The following is a 16,286-nucleotide window of genomic DNA, read 5'->3' on the forward strand; positions in this document are numbered from 1 at the left end:
AGAGAGAGGAATCAGACCGGTCATTGTGTAAACAATTAATAAAGAATGTTTATTAAGGTAAAAGAAGAAAACAACACATGACAAAAGACAAATTTACACTATGACACTTAAGTATATTAATAACTAAGCAGACCATTTTATCTAAAGTTGCCTCTTGTTCCCGAAGTGTAGCCACATTCCCTGAACTCACTGAGACACCTCTTTTCTAATCAACCTCCAATTTACTAACTATCAGTTAAATCTATCTAATAGTTACCATACAATACTGCTAAGATGACCAAGTCTGGGAAAATCTCTTCCTAGTTCAGCGAAGGCACAAAACCGCCTCTTTTAAAAGCCTTGGCTGTAAATGTTAGATGGAACAAGCCTTTGTGGCTTGGATCATAAATGGAACAGACCTGGCTGACTGTTGGACAGAGAACTAGCCTGCTTCTCCAATGAGGCCGCTAGCAGTTATACTGTTCAGTGCCTTTGATATCCCACCTTGTGGATTTGGCTGGTTACATTCCCTCAAATTCCTTGCCTTTAGAAGTTATCATTTGTATCGCCCCACTGATCTCTGGTAAACAGTATTTCTGATATGACCATTTGCATCACAGTGTCTCGAGACACCTTCTAATCTTGTTACTGTGCAAATCACAGTATTATTCCTCTAGACCCATGCTAGTCTTGTGACTTGTCTGTTATTTTGTTTTCATCTCAAGTTCACAATTAACATAGCTTGAGGGGTGCCACTCCATCTCAAACATGGGTGACCAGGAATCTCTACTGCTCTGATTGCCAGCCATTGATGTTGTGGAAGGATTTACAGGCTGATGCTCAACCTGTTTGGCCGCGTTATGAATTCACTTTTCTTGGCCACTGGGGCTCAATCACAGAGCTTCTGGCTCAGAGACCGGGCTGCTACCACTCCATCACAAGACTTCCCTTACTTAATTGCATTGGAGGCAGTTCAGAGAATCCATAGAAGGCTCGCTTGATTGATTCCTGGGATGAAGGGGTTGTTTTCTGAGGAAAGTTTGAGCTGGAAATTTAGACGGTTGAGAGGTGATCTTATTGAAACATAAGATACTGAGGGGACTTGACAAAATAGATGCAGGAAGAATATTTTCCTCCTGGAGGAATGTAGAACTAGGGGGAACAACTTAAAAATAAATGGTCTCCCGTTTAAGATGGTAGCACAGTGGTTAGTACTGTTGCTTCACAGCTCCAGGGTCCCAGGTTTGATTCCCGGCTTGGGTCACTGTATGTGCAGAGTCTGCACGGTCTCCCCGTGTCTGCGTGGGTTTCCTCCGGGTGCTCCGATTTCCTCCCACAGGCCAAAGATGTGCAGGTTAGGTGGATTGGCCATGCTAAATTGCCCTTAGTGTTCAAAAAGATTAGGTGGGGTTACTGGGTTATGGGGATAGTGTGGAGATGTGGGTTTAGTGCTCTCTCCCAAGAGTCGGTGCAGCCTCGACAGGCCGAATGGCCGTCTCCTGCACTGTAAATTCTATGATTCTAAGACTGAGATAAGGAGGGTTTTTTCTTTCAGAGCTTAAGTTAGATTTTAGAATTCTCTTCAACAGTGGGGGTGGCTGGGTTATTCAATATATCCAAGTCTGAGACGGACAGATTTTCGATTAACGAGGGAGTCAAGGTTATAGGGGCAGGCAGGAGACTAGTTAAAACCACAGTCAAATTATTGAATGGGAGAGCAGGTTTGAGAGGCCGAATAACCTCCTTCTATTTCTTATGATCTTTCTTCGTTACACTTATTAGAAGTAAACTGCCTTTTGCTGTTCTGGTTCTGTATATCACAAATACTTTGTTTAGATTTTATTGACTTTATTCTACAATATACTTTGAAAGTGGCTCATCCAGTAAGACTATCCCTTTACTCTATTTCTTCTTCAGTCTCTTGATTTAAATTGCCTCTATGCAATAATCCCTGTTGAGTAATTAGAAGAGGAGAATTTTGGGGTGGCGAAACATAAACGCACAAAACATTGAACCTGCTGACTATTTTAGGCTGCTTTACTAATTATTTCAGTGTAAGCCTTTGTCATAAACATTTCAATTTGCCTCCACAGTGTAACTACCATATACGCTCAAATGTCATGTCTGCAGCCAGTTGTTAGAAAACTATTGATTAAAAACTGTTTTGAAAAGAAGGCTAAGAAACTGAAATCTTTTTTCTGGAATTTGTTTTTCGCATCAGAAAACGTTCATAGTTTTCTCGATCACATGGTTTTCTTAATATTTGGTCGTTACGAGCACTTCCACAATGTTTAAAGAATGAATCAAATCTGAAGGATAATTCTGGTGATACAAAAAGTCACTTTATGTTCCAGATTCACTTATGTATTAACTAGTTGGAATATATATTCTCCATCCCTCTTAATTTATGTAGCCTCATGGAACTCCCCATTGCCCCATCCATATTCTTGGTAGCTAAAAGAGGAATTATACTCTACTAAATAGTCACTTAGGTTTCAGGATAATTATGGGTAAGGAAGAATATTTCGCACATTTAATTCATCCTTCCATACTAAAGTATTGTGCCTCCCAATTGTTTAAGTAATTTCAGGTTTCATTTCCAGTGCTTTGTATGGAAGTCTGTTCCATACATGGACCATGTTATGTAAAGAGCAATTTCCTGATAAGTCCCCAAATTACCCTTTTTTATAAAGTGCCTTTATTTTGCTATAATTTCATTGAAATAATATTTTGGACTTATTTTTCCATGTCGTTAACAGCCTTGTATATCAGTATATGATTACCTTTGAGACCCCTTGAGACCATCTTTCTCATAATTCATATTTCTCACAGCAGTGATCAGCTTTGTGGCTTTTCTCTGCTTTGTCTCTAAAGCTTGAACGTCTTCTTTGTTTCTTTGCAATATTAAGGGCATGGTCTGATAGTGCTCTGCACTGCTTGGCTATGTTGACTGTCAAGTTTATCAAGGCTTCTACGATTCTTAGCTCGTATATATTCTGAAGGGAGAAACCTTTATCCTTTCATGTAAGTTTTCTTATATTACGTTTCTTTCCAGAACCATACTTTTAACTGTGCATTTGTACTGCTGGCACTGGATGCTTCTTGGGCCATATCCAATCTGTCATCATTCGCATGCATCCTTTAATATTCTAAGCAGGTTATGCAAAAAATGGCTGACGGGTGATCGTGTCCTTGAACAAACTAGATGGGGAGCAGGAGTTTGGACTTTTTCTGCCTGTTTCCCCCCCCCCCCCCCCCCCCTTTTTTTTTTTCTCTCTCTAATCCAATGGTCCTTGGGGCCAAAATGTCCTACTGCTGCCTGCCTGATGGTAGCTAACTCTTGCACATGGGACCTGTGTGGGTCAGCTGGTCACTAGAAAAACATTGAGACGCATTGGGGGAGCAATGGAGACATCTTAAAATTTACTATTTTTTTCTTAAGTGAGAACTTATTGCTAGATTTTCTATTTTATAATTATTCGTTTAAGGCAGCTGAGAAGTGACCACTTTGCAGGGTAGCTTTTCTCAGTCGATTGTATATTTGTATTATCAATAAAGGATTTCTGTACCTGATGGCCCAAGTTTACCAGGCTGACTATAACCACATTATGAATTGTTACATTAGATCTATGATTGGAAAATGTCTGTGTAACTCTCCAGTCCGCTCTAAAGTGGGTGCAGTAGGGCGGTAGTGATGCACTTAATGACTGGTGGCGACAAATGTTAAACAATGCCAACAGGATTCAGTTTTTATTCATTGTGCAGTCTTGACTTGGTATTAATGTGACGAGGTCCCGTAGTGATTCGGTGGAGATGTGATTTTTAAAATCAAAACGAGAAACATGGGAGCAAGTGTTACATAAGTAGGATAGTTGGCAGCACTGACAACATCTAGACTTTTGTAGACAATTAGAACAACCTTGATTTATATGGCACTTTTAATGTTGAAAATCTCCTAGAGGCACTTGACTGCGTATTCAAGCAAAGATCAAATTCAAATTAAGCAAGCAGATATTAGGAGGGACAACTAAAAGTTTAAGTTAAAGAGGTGAATTTTAAAAAGGATCAAAGAAAGACCAAGATGGCTCCTCGTGGTATTTTCACTGGACCAGAAATCCAGACTCTGGGTAATGCTAGGGCACTCGCATTCGAATCCTATCACGACAGTTGGTAGAAGCTGAATTCAACAAAATCTGGAATTAAAAGTCTAATAATGACCATTAAACCATTGTTGATTGTCATTAAAACCCATCTGATTCACAAATATCATTTGGAGAAGGAAATATTTCCTGGTCTCTCCTACATATGACCCCAGACCCATCGCAATGTGGTTGACTTTCTGCCCTCTGATATGACCTCGCAAACCATTCAGTTGTATCAAACTGCTTATAAGGATTGAAACCAGATGGACCACCTGGTGTCGACTTAGGCAACGGCAAACCCAGCCCTGTCAGTAAGTCTACCGTACTAACAAATGGTGGCTTGTGCCAAAATTGGAAGAACTGTAGTCAAGCGACAGCCTGACGTTGTACTCACGGAATCATACCTTGCAGACAATGTCCCAGACACCATCATTGCCATCCTTGGGTATGTCCTGTTCCACCAGACCGACCCAGCAGAGGTGGCAGCACAATAGTACACAGTCGGGAGGGAGTTGCACTGGGAGACCTCATCGTCAACTTCAGGCCAAACATGTGCAAGGAAGCCCGCTCTTTCTCTTCTTCCCGCCCCCACCCCACTCCACCCCCAATTTGTACGAGGCACTGAGGTTGACAATGGCGTAGAATATACTCTGGGTGGAAGACATCAATGTCCATCACTACAAGTAATTCCGAGGCACCACTACTACCAAGTTGGCCGAGTCCTAAACGGCACAGCTGCTAGACTGGGTCCGTGGGAGGTGAAATAAATAGCATCAGAAGTAAATACTGATGCTAGGCACACCATGCAGCGCCAGAGACATTCGAGGGGTCCAGAGAGGTAGAGCTAGATTATTGTCAGTATACATTGAAAGCTGACCCCCTGCCTATGGGTGATGTTGTCAAGGGATAGCATGTTAATGAGGAGTAGGACGTGATCAAGGACTGATCTTTAGGGTGGAATACCAGAGGTAATCATCCAAGATTGGGAAGGTAAGCCCTTGCTGGACATGCTGCAATTGGATAGATGAGTAGGACCAAACAAGGACAGTTCTACTGAGCTGGAGAAAGAGAGGAGGCAATGTGAGGAAGGGTGGTTGACTATGCTAAAGACTGAAGAGGGTTCAAGAAATAGGATAAAGGATTGTTATTGATGGGAATATGTTTGTCTAGTCTGCAAAAGGCGACAGAATTGTTATTTTTAATAATCCACTGTCAGCTTTCAGTATTGGATCAAGCGTCTCTTCCCATACCTGCTGGTACACTAAGCAGACTTTCATCTGATTCCATAGCTAGTTTTACCTGGGAAAGTTTGTTAACCTGTCGCCAGAAGCTTGTGCCTTGAGGGGTGCCATACCACACCAAGCTTGGCTGACCCAGAGTTTCTCCTGCTCTTATTGCCTGTCATTGGTGTGTTGGAAGGATTTTGCAGGTTGATATTTAACCTGTTGACCATATCAAGTCCTGGGATGGGACTCGACCCCAGAAACTCTGGTTCAGAGGTCGGGACACTACCCACTGTACCACAAGACCTCCTTTGGGTCAAGTGTGGTATTGGCTAAATATATAATAAAACCAATTCTGCTCTTCTCCAATCACATCTTTCTATTAACAAAATGCCACACCATGCTTTGCTACTATGAACTTTTCTCTTTCTCATTATTGTTTGGACCCTTTGAGTAGAATTTGCCAATTTGGGTCAAAGTATTGCAGTTCTGTGCTCTGTACCTATTCCCAGGAGGCATTAAGTTGAGAGTAGCCAAATTAATTTAATGTAAGTTTCAAGAGTGAGTAGGGAAGGAAACTTTGTCCCATTACCTTGAGCTGAATTTCACCGTGGCAACAGAGGCAAAGGAATCTCGCACTAACTTATTTGCATCAGGTTATTAATTAAATAGAACATAGTGATCGTATCAACCCTTCCCCTTCTAAAAGCGAACTATTGAGGACAGATGTGTTTTAAGAGCGCAGTATTATTTTTAAGCAGTTGATCCTTTGTGCGTTCTGTTTCAGCGTCAGGCAGGCAGCAGCTCTGAGGGCACAGAAGATTCTGACTTCTCTGCTGATCTGGACCATACAGATAGCTCAGAGAGTGATGGACAACCGCGGAGATCTACCAGATTAACCAGATCTTCATTACGAAACAGCCAGAGTTCTCAAGGTAAAAGGAAATTAAAAGTTATTTGATTGTAGAAGGACAGTTTAGTTAGATTTAATGTCTGCTAAAGGTTTGTCTAAAAGAATGATTGGCAGTTTCTTCGACAGTCAAAAAGATTATGCAGAATTAATATAACATTTCCTTTGTCAGGTGAAGTTGAAGAACCTTGTAACATCTCCAAATTACTTGTTCAGCCGATGAGTAGCTAAACCACATTTATCAAAAAGTTCCTAGATGTGATTTTAGCTTAGTTTGCTGGTTGCAGTTGGTTTAGTGGTGGGGTGAAACAATTGACCTCAACAACCTTAATAAGGGAAACCCTTGTTTTTGCCCCAGATGACGATCTGATGATGTGTGCTGAGTGCTTGTGTTGATGACAGATAGGGATATGATTGTGATGTCATTTGTAGCAATAATGCCAAATCCACCTCTAAAACTCTGAGAAATCTGGTATAAAAATCATGAGTTTCTACTTTTTAAACCTATATCGATATAGATTGATTTATAAACCCCATTAGTGACTTATTTAATCTATAACCGGTCAGAACTTTCAAAGCCCTTCTACAGATCTTTTTAAAATATCCTACCTGTTATCCCCACGTATTAAAAAAGATGCCCTCCCATACATTACTATTGAGAAGCACCTGTCTACTGATTGGATGAAACCGAACCCACATGTTCCAGTTTAATGCGATAACATTTCAAAGTACATTTATAGAGAGTGGAGTAACTATTATTACTTTCAAATTTTAATTACTTGAGCATATGAATATCAACTGTCAAGTAAAGAATTTTGGTCCATCCAGCATGTCTCGCAGAATTGCAACATGTGATGTGTCGCGATATATAATTTCCCCACTTGAATTGTAAATGTTTCAAATATCAGTTTCAATGATCAGTTTTAATCATTATTTTCATTTTGAAATAACTTGAAGTAGTTTAACCAATAGATATGCCCATGTAGAATAATAGCTACTCAGAGAGGGTATGGTTGCACTGCTCTTGTGCTAATAAACTATTTCCAATTCTGCAGTACTGTTTGTGCTAGGACACAGTTCACAGTGCTTCAAATTGAAGAATGCAGAACAGTTGCTGATAAGTAGGCGATTAAGTTCTTGAAATAAACAGGTTTGGATTTGTATGGTACTGTAGAAAATAGTGTTTTAGGAATTTCTCTATGAAAAAAAGCAGAGAGGGTGGAGAAAACTAAGGGCTAAATCAGGAGCCATCAATATAATAATAATCTTATAGTCGTTATTGTCACAGTAGGCTTACATGAAAACTGCAATGAAAAACAATAAACTTGGTGTTAGTGGAGTGGAAGGGGCAGCAGAAATTTGATAATTTAGCTAGAATTGTAGGTTAATACCCTAGGGTTTTTACAGTATCCGGTACCTGAGGCAAAACAGATATGAAAAGAGTCAATAGTAACCCTCTTTACTCTTTCCCCCCCCCCCCCCCCCCCCAAAAAAAAAAACCCTTCCCCCAGCTCAGTGTCTGCAACCTTTCCGAGGTGGAATGTTCACCTCTTTTAAAACAAAGCCAGCGGAAATTTGGAGTTCTTTGTAACTAGTTTGCTGATTAACAGAGCGTCAGCAACTTAGACCTGACCCTAACTCCCTGTGAAAGTGTTAGCACAGAAAAATCTTAAATTTCAGCCTTTTTGCAAAACAATTAGGCTAGATTTGGCTGAGAAATCACATCTCTCGTGATCAGTTTGTGAAAGTGGGCATGTTTGCTGCAGTTCACAAGTCTATTGAATTCACTGAGCAGGTTGGCTGATGAATAATGGTCATTTGGTGGTTGAGATACCAGTGACAGCCTGTTGCACAATAAACTGTACTTGATTCAAGGATGAAGGAGCTATGCTATGAAAGCTAGTGATTCCAAACAAACCTGTTGGACTTTAATCTGGTGTTGTAGGACTTTTTACTGTGCGCACCCCAGTCCAATGCCGGCATCTCCATATCAAGAAGAAGATAAGAGAAGAAAATACCCTGTAATTTAAAAATATCCTTTAGCTGCCCTTAATTGTCAGTATAAATTTGTAACAGGCACTTCGTGTAAATTGTCTGCAAATAAATGTTTTTTTTTTAAAGGCCAAGCTAAAAACAAATGTCTTAATGTTGAATATCCATCATTTGTCATAAAAGCTGGGGTGTAACAAATAATAGAACCACATATAACGTCATTTTAAATAATCTATGTATAAAATAAGTTGAGTAGGCAGCAAGATAGCAAGGGAGTAAGTATAATGTGGACAAGTATAAAGTTCACTTTGGTATTGAGAATAAAAAAGCTAATTTATTTTTTTAAAAGTGTGTATGTTAATGTTCAGAGAGACATTGGGCCCTCGCGTGAGGAAATTAGCATGCAGGTACAGCAAGCAATCAGGAAATAAATTACACGTTGGCCTTTATTGTAAGGGGACTGGAGTACAAGAACAAGCAATTCTTGCTGCAATTGTATCGGGCTTTTGTGAGAACATACCTGGAGTACTGTGCACAGATTTGGCCTCCATATTTAAGGAAGGGCATGTTTGCTTTGGAAGTGATGCAGTATAGGTTCACTAAATTGGTTTCTGTGATGAGATGGTTATCTATGAAAGTCTGATTAATATTGTCCTGTCCCCTTGAGTGTAGAATGACCGGTTTGTCTCAAGATTTTGAAGGGGTTTGTCTTTCCCCTGGCTAGGGAATCTCGAACTCTGGGCACAGTTTCAGGCCAAGGGGTCAATCATTTAGGACAGAGGTGAGGAGAAATTTCTAAGTCCGAGGGTTGTGAATCTATGGAATTCCCTACCCAAGAGTTGTGGATGTTCCCTTGTTGAATGTATTCAAACATGCAATTGATCAATTCTGGTCTCTCAGGGATTCGGGATTATGCAGGGAAATGGAGTTGGGGATGATAATCAGCCACAATCATATTGAATGGTGAAGTAGTCTTGCAAAGCTGTATGGTCTACTGCTTCTCATATTTTTTGTGTTTTTATGAAACAAAAGCTTGAACTTCACTGTACAGGATTAATTGGATGGGCATCAGTGATGGTTGACATATACTGTGCAGGGTATTTGTTTTTAGATGGACCTTTTCCCAACCACGAAAGATGCAGTATCATTCAGTAACCAGACTACAACTAAGACAGGAAGTCCTCAGATAAAATGAATCATGTTTTAAACTTCTCCGCTTTGAACACCCTCTGCAACCTATTGGTCCCAAAGTTAACTAGAGTTGATGATGATGCATGGTTTGGCAGTGATGCTGGATTAATTAGAAATACCTAAATACTTTGACTATATTTATCTGCATATGCTGACCGATGTAATGTCTTGTACTTTAAACCTACTTTTTTAATTGATGGACCTGATTTGAATTTCAAGTTGCTGTACCGGTCTATTTAGTTCGGCTTGTAGCCTGTTTCATGTAAAATTTCTCGTTAATTATAAACAGCAGTTAAAAATTTTGCAAGATGTTTATTTAAGAACAAAAACATGAAAATGCAGGCTCGGCACTAAAATATCTCCCTCCATTATTAATTTAATTTGTAAGAGCTAGCTGCATTTTATTTCTGTCAGTCTAAAATGTTGTGGACCTGACTTTGTCTTAACAAACCTTATGCAGATTCTAGTCCAGTACGCCAGATACCATCATATGCCTCAGATGAACCGGCCTATGCTACGAGAAGAGTAACACGTAGCCAGCAGCAGACAACCCCAGTCACTCCTAAGAAATACCCACTGCGGCAGACTCGGTCCTCTGGATCAGAAACAGAGCATGCAGTTGAATTGTCAGACAAAGGTAAGACCAGAGACACATTTTCAACTGATCATGTCATGTTGTTGATTTATGTTTAAACATATGTGGAGCAGCAACCTTTAGTATGGACAGCATGGTGGCACAGTGGTTAGCACTGCTGTCCAGAGCACCAGGGATCCGGTTCAATTCCAGCTTTGGGTGACTTTGCCAGTGCTCCCCTTGTCTGCCTGAATTTCCTCCGGATGCTCCAGTTTCCTCCCACAGTCCGAAGATGTGCAGGTTAGGTGAATTAGCCATGATAAATGTGCAGGGTTAGGGTGGGGGTGTGGGCCGAGGTAGAGTGCTCTTTCAGTGCGTCGGTGCAGACCTGATTGTCCGAATGGCGGCCACCTGCACTGTAGGGGTTCTGTGGATTATATAGTAATTTGCATAGAGTTCCTGTGTTTTTAATACAAAAGTTTTATGTCAAATAGCGTGCCACATTTACCTGCTAGTTTTTCAGATTCTGTTTCATATTTTCTGTTGTTCAATGTTGGTACTTGTGAATTACTTTTAATCTAATATAATCCTTCAGGCATTTTTTCATTCTCCTCTTCTAATTTTCAGCCTCCTTTTTCTCTTTACTTTTCTCTCTTCCGTTTTTGTGCAGCTTTTACTCCTGGGACGCTGTCATGCACTAAAAAAATTTAAGCCCCAATTACCAGGCTGAACAGCTAACTAATCCAACACAGCAGTCATAAAAGGAATCTTGTTGCTGAAGCAACATTGATGGACTCCTTCATTTTCTTGGTTATTTTCTAATCAAAATGCAAATGAGGATGTTCCATTGTGATTGTTGTTTTGCTGACTGGGGGAGGGTGGGAAAAAGTAATATGGAGAGGCTCGTGATTTATTCAAACCGAGTAAATGATTGCAGGATTTGTCAGGACATGAAGGGAAATAAGTTTTTACTTTTGGTTTGGAATATTTATCATGCACCCCAGTTATTTAAAAAAATATTGTAAATATATTTGGTCAGAACAGTTAGTCTATGGACCCATTGTCTCTGTGTACCACCTTTTTCCGATATAATATGTTCATGCTATGGGTAAATTTTAAAAAACTGGGTGGATTGGAAATCCTATGGTTTTCTCAGCAGCCCAGGCTTGTTGTTTAAAAAGTTGTCTTGTTACTTTTAATCATTCCAATAAAGGCAGATTTTCAGCCTTCCTTTCTGTGCTGCAATTTCTATTGGAAAAAATCAACAATTCTGCTACTACTAAATTCAATTTTGGATTCTATTTGGTGCATCTGCCAACTTAGAATTTGTCTTAAGTTTCTCTGTGCTTGTAAAGGAAGTGTTTAAAATTGTTCTATGCTTTCAGTGAAGCTTGTTTGTACAGTTTATTGTTCTGCTGACAGCATGCATTTACCATGTGCTTTTGTTGCACAAAGAGGCTTACAAAACCATGGTAACCATATTTGTCTTGGATCATCTCATTTGCTCCATATAGAGTTTACTTGAACATGTTATGTCAGTGCTGAAGTTGCACCGATTGTCGAGCATCATTTAAGCAACTGGTGCAGCCAGGCTTACGAAATTCCTGTATTTTGTTTACTTGCTTTGGCATTGTAGTGGTACAAAAGTAAACTGCACATGCTTCAGGCATGCTTAAAAAGTCAAAACAATTTTCAGTTGGTTATCTATTTCTTAAGGGTAGATGAAGTAATTAAGCAAAATGGTTCTACAGCAATGAATAAATGGTGGCACTTGTAGAGACTGCAAGGTCACTTGAAATATAAAAGCTACATACATACCAGTGGAGAATGTTTTCTGATTTAAGATTCATGGTCTATTTTCTACAGAAACGATTGGGGAAAAAATACTTTAAATGTTTAAAGGATTGGATAGCCTTGCATTTTTTTGTTTGGAACAGGATCTAAGATGTTAGGTAATTATGATGCTGAGTTAGACTTGAAGTTGGTTCCTTATAAACTCAATATCAAACAATTCATTAGATTATGTAGATAATCAATAAATGCCACACAGCATTATGCTGAACAGTTGTGGCCTTGGGTGCTTGGCTAAAGGTCTGGCAGGTGCTTCTCTTTCTGTTGTGAATAGCAAAGAAAGAATAGATCTGCATAGGCAGCAAATAGTTATTGGAAAATATGCAACAAGGCAGCCTATCAACAAAATACTGGAAAGATTGAAATGCAGTAGAGAATGGCCAGGAATGATCTATTTTTAAGTCCAGTAAGATGACCTTTTGATGTGTGAATGTGTTCATTATTATTTTTAAACATGAAGATACATTTTACCATTTGAATTAAGTGAGACGTAACTGCCATTTTATACTGTTAAATAAAGTGGCTGATTGATTTTTTTCAGGTCATATTGTTGTCATAATTCGTGACCCACTTCTGATCTTTTGCCAAGCTGTCTCTTGTAACTTTTGTGATTTCTTCGTTCCACCTTTCCCATTGAGAAACACTGGCGTATTTGGAGCACTTCTCTCAAAATATTGGCATTCTTCGTCTAAAGAAAATCTTGTTCCATTGTTCTACCTTTGGTAGATAACAAGTTAGGAAGTTGAATTTTTCACTCTCTGAACTGCAAGGTTTCTGGTCTTCATAGTTTTCCTACTGTCATTCTTAAAAATGCATATCTCTGAGCTTACTATTGGTATATGCACTATCCTAAATCTGCTTTCCTCTTTCTTGAACAAATTGTCATCCTGGCCTATGTGGAAGAAATATTCCTTTTACTTTCCTACTGCCTTTAAACAGTTGTCAACTCTTCAATTACTGCAATCTGTTTACCATTTTTTTTTTTTTTGATAGCCCATCCTTCTCCAGGACAATAAATGCTGGTCTAGCCAGCGATGCTCGTGTCCCATGAATGAATACATTTTTTAAAAGAGTCATTTTATTGGCTGACTTGGTTTTGTAGTATTCCTCTGGAACTTTTGTTCTTGAATATTTTTGATGAATCATCCAGCACTGGCTTGATTATCCCAAGAGCCTTATATAGCACTCCAACAAAGCTCTGTTTGTGATGATTATTTCCTTCTCGGGTTGCTCAATCTCTCCTTTACATTGTGTTTTATCTAACCTTTTCTATTGGTTTGTTACTGTTTCTCTTTTTTCGCTTTTTAATTGCAACCTATTTCACACATCACTATATCCACCTATAATGACATATCAACTTTAAATTCATCAACTTTTTTCAAATTGTATACCACCATTACAGGGCAATATGGGGTCCTGGGTTTGAATCCCGCCATGGCAGATGATGAAATTTGAATTCAATAAAAAAATCTAGAATTACAAGTATAATGATGACCATGGAACCATTGTTTAAGGGCAGCAGGGTAGCACAGTGGTTAGCACAGTTGCTTCACAGCTCTAGGGTGCCAGGTTCGATTCCCGGTCTGGGTCACTCTCTGTGTGGAGTCTGCATGTTCTCCCCGTGTCTGCGTGGGTTTCCTCCGGGTGATCCGGTTTCTCCCACAGTCCAAAGATGTGCGGGTTAGGTGGATTGGCTATGCTAAATTGCCCTCAAGTGCCCCAAAAAGGTTAGGTGGATTTACTGGGTTACGGGAATAGGGTGGAGATGTGGGCTTGAGTATTGTGCTCTTTCCAAGGGCCGGTGCAGACTCGATGGGCCGAATGGTCTCCTTCTGCACTTTAAATTCTATGATTCCATGCTCTCAGCCTCTCCAGTCTTGTCAAAGTTTTGTGGCTGAATGTGTATTTGACTTTTTAAAAATAGAACAAACAACTTACTCAGTCTGCTTCAAATACATTTTTTATATGTCTTCCAACACTTGCATGATTTTTTTCTCACCAAACATGTCTGCTCACCCTAATTCTTGATTGTGCTAAACTGAATCTTTCACGACAGGTGAATAATGTTCCTTTAATTTGGGATGCTGTTGCAGATCTTCCTGCATGGATTACCAGCAAAACCCCAGTTCCTGGCATATAAATATGCATGTGTATGTATTTATTTCATATGTAATTTCCTGCCACAGAATTCTCGTTATTAAAACTTTTCTTAATTTTCTCCTTCTTTTATCTTTGCACTGCAAAACTGGTTCTCGTCTCCATTTCCAATTATAATCGACTTGCCATTAGTGTCTCTTCAGTTGCCTCAGGCCCAAGCTCTGGAATTCTCCCTACATTTCTCTGCCTCTCTACCTCACTTTCCTCTTTTGAGACGCTTCTTAAAACCTACTTGTTTGACAGTGTTTTGGTCATCTGACCTAATATCTCCTTAAGTGGCTCGGTGTCATACTTTATTTCATAATCTTGTGATGTGCCATAGCATGCTTTATTATGTACAAGGTGCTTTATAAGTAGAAGTTGCTGTTGATGCTCGGCACATTTTTCTCCTCCTCTACCTCTCCTGTCATGAAATTCATGCTTAACTCCATCTCCTGCTCTTTTACCAAACCATGCAACTGGTTACCTCCCATCCTATTTTCCTTATGACTTTTAAACCCCAAGTATAATATTACCTATTCACTGCATTTATTTTGTTTTATTATTATGAAATGCAAGGTGCCTACAACATGAATGTTTCAAAACTAGGTATTTTTTAGATCCTGTATACTATCAGCAAGTTGTATTGGGCATGTGGGCATGTGTTGAACAAGTTCACTATGACAAATTTGTGCCATTTTTCTCTGTCTGCTTTCAGATACTAAAACTGCAGTCGATCATGATGAGTCTCCTCCACGTACTCCAACAGGCAATGCTCCATCCTCGGAATCTGACATTGACATTTCTAGTCCAAATGCATCGCATGATGAGAGCATAGCCAAAGATGCTTCAATGAAAGACTCTGGAAGTGACCTCTCACACAGGCCCAAGCGCCGCCGTTTTCACGAAAGTTATAATTTCAATATGAAGTGCCCCACTCCGGGTTGCAATTCATTAGGTAGGACATGCGTCTATGCTTGCTGAGCATTTGAAGAATATCGTCGAGTCAATAGACTAATGTACTTTCTAGAAAACCGTAGGAAGAGAACAACTGGATTACAGATATTCAGTCAATAGACTACCATTTTGATAGATTTCACTTTTTCTTTGGGTTTTCTTGAGCACTATTCCCTGACCTGGACAGGAGGCATGTGACCTGCTTACAAAACTTTACTGCTGTTGCTCTTTGTGTCAGCAGACAACCACGGTCCAAAGTTACTCTTTTCCATCTTTGGGGAGGAGGTGATATCTCAGTTCTCACTCTGCGATCTGCATCACTGCCTTGTGCCTTCTTTGCCATCTCCCCACCCCATCCCCTCCTTGAAAGGTGCATTAGAAATTTATGTCTCTGCTTTCTCCCTGTTTCCAGATGGTGCTAGTAAGAACTATGCTCATGCTCCTTGTGTGAACTGTTAAAGCATACTACTGCTTGATCCAGAAGATTAGGGAGAATTTAGTGTTTACATGATTTGTTTCCAGTTGGACGACAAAGGAAATAAGTTGAAAATACTCTATCGTTCAATAGAAGATCTTTCTAACACAAAGACCTGGGATGAACGAGTAATTAGAAAGTGTACATAATTTGCTGTCTCCTTCCCCAATTATAAGGTAATTGAAAGTAGGCATCACATAGAATGTACAGTGTAGAAGGAGGGCATTCGGCTCATCAAGTCTGCACTGGCCATGGAAAGAGCACCCAACCTAAACCCATACTTCCAGCCTATCCCAGTAACCCCAGCTAACCCTTTTGGTCTCTAAGGGCAATTTAGCATGGCCAATCCACCTAACCTACACATCTTTGGACTGTGGGAGGAAACTGGAGCACCCGGAAGAAACCCACGCAGACACGGGGAGAACGTGCAGACTCCGCACAGACAGTGACCCAAGCCAGGAATCGAACCTGGGACCCTGGAACTGTGAAGCAACTGTGCTAATCACTGTGCTACCATGCTGCCCTATGAGAGTTTGTGCCTGGTTACATAAGCATCCTTTTATCTAGGACCAAAATAAGGCCGTACGTACACAGTTAAAAGTAAATCAAAGGAAAGTGGCTGTTACTGAACATTGGTTTCTATTAGTGTGTTTCCCCCCAAATAGTAAACCAGGAACGTCATCAAAATGATGTTTGTTTTGTTCAATATTCACACCACTGATATTACTATGAGTTCCTTTTTGGCATAATCAGCTTGGAGAGAAAATAAAATGAATTGCTGCATTTAACCATAAAATTTTGTTTCCAGCACTTTTTAAACCATACTCTTCTACACCTTCCTCATCAAGTCCAATTC

The 16,286-nt window shown here is 39.9% G+C and overlaps 1 protein-coding gene across 7 annotated transcripts in view; it reads left to right on the forward strand.

Moving 5' to 3' along the window:
- Positions 1 to 16,286, forward strand: part of kat7b (K(lysine) acetyltransferase 7b) — a 90,776-nt gene that overhangs the window by 20,925 nt on the left and 53,565 nt on the right. For 5 of the 7 annotated variants that reach the window (XM_072487134.1, XM_072487135.1, XM_072487132.1 and 2 more), the window contains 3 exons: positions 6,132 to 6,279; positions 9,898 to 10,074; positions 14,717 to 14,956. In XM_072487134.1, coding sequence (XP_072343235.1) covers positions 6,132 to 6,279; positions 9,898 to 10,074; positions 14,717 to 14,956 — 565 coding nt within the window. The remainder of the gene's footprint in view (positions 1 to 6,131; positions 6,280 to 9,897; positions 10,075 to 14,716; positions 14,957 to 16,286) is intronic. The other 2 variants (XM_072487138.1, XM_072487139.1) reach the window with 1 other exon arrangement.

The sequence above is a fragment of the Scyliorhinus torazame genome, chromosome 21, assembly GCF_047496885.1.
Source record: "Scyliorhinus torazame isolate Kashiwa2021f chromosome 21, sScyTor2.1, whole genome shotgun sequence".
Lineage (NCBI taxonomy): Eukaryota > Metazoa > Chordata > Chondrichthyes > Carcharhiniformes > Scyliorhinidae > Scyliorhinus > Scyliorhinus torazame.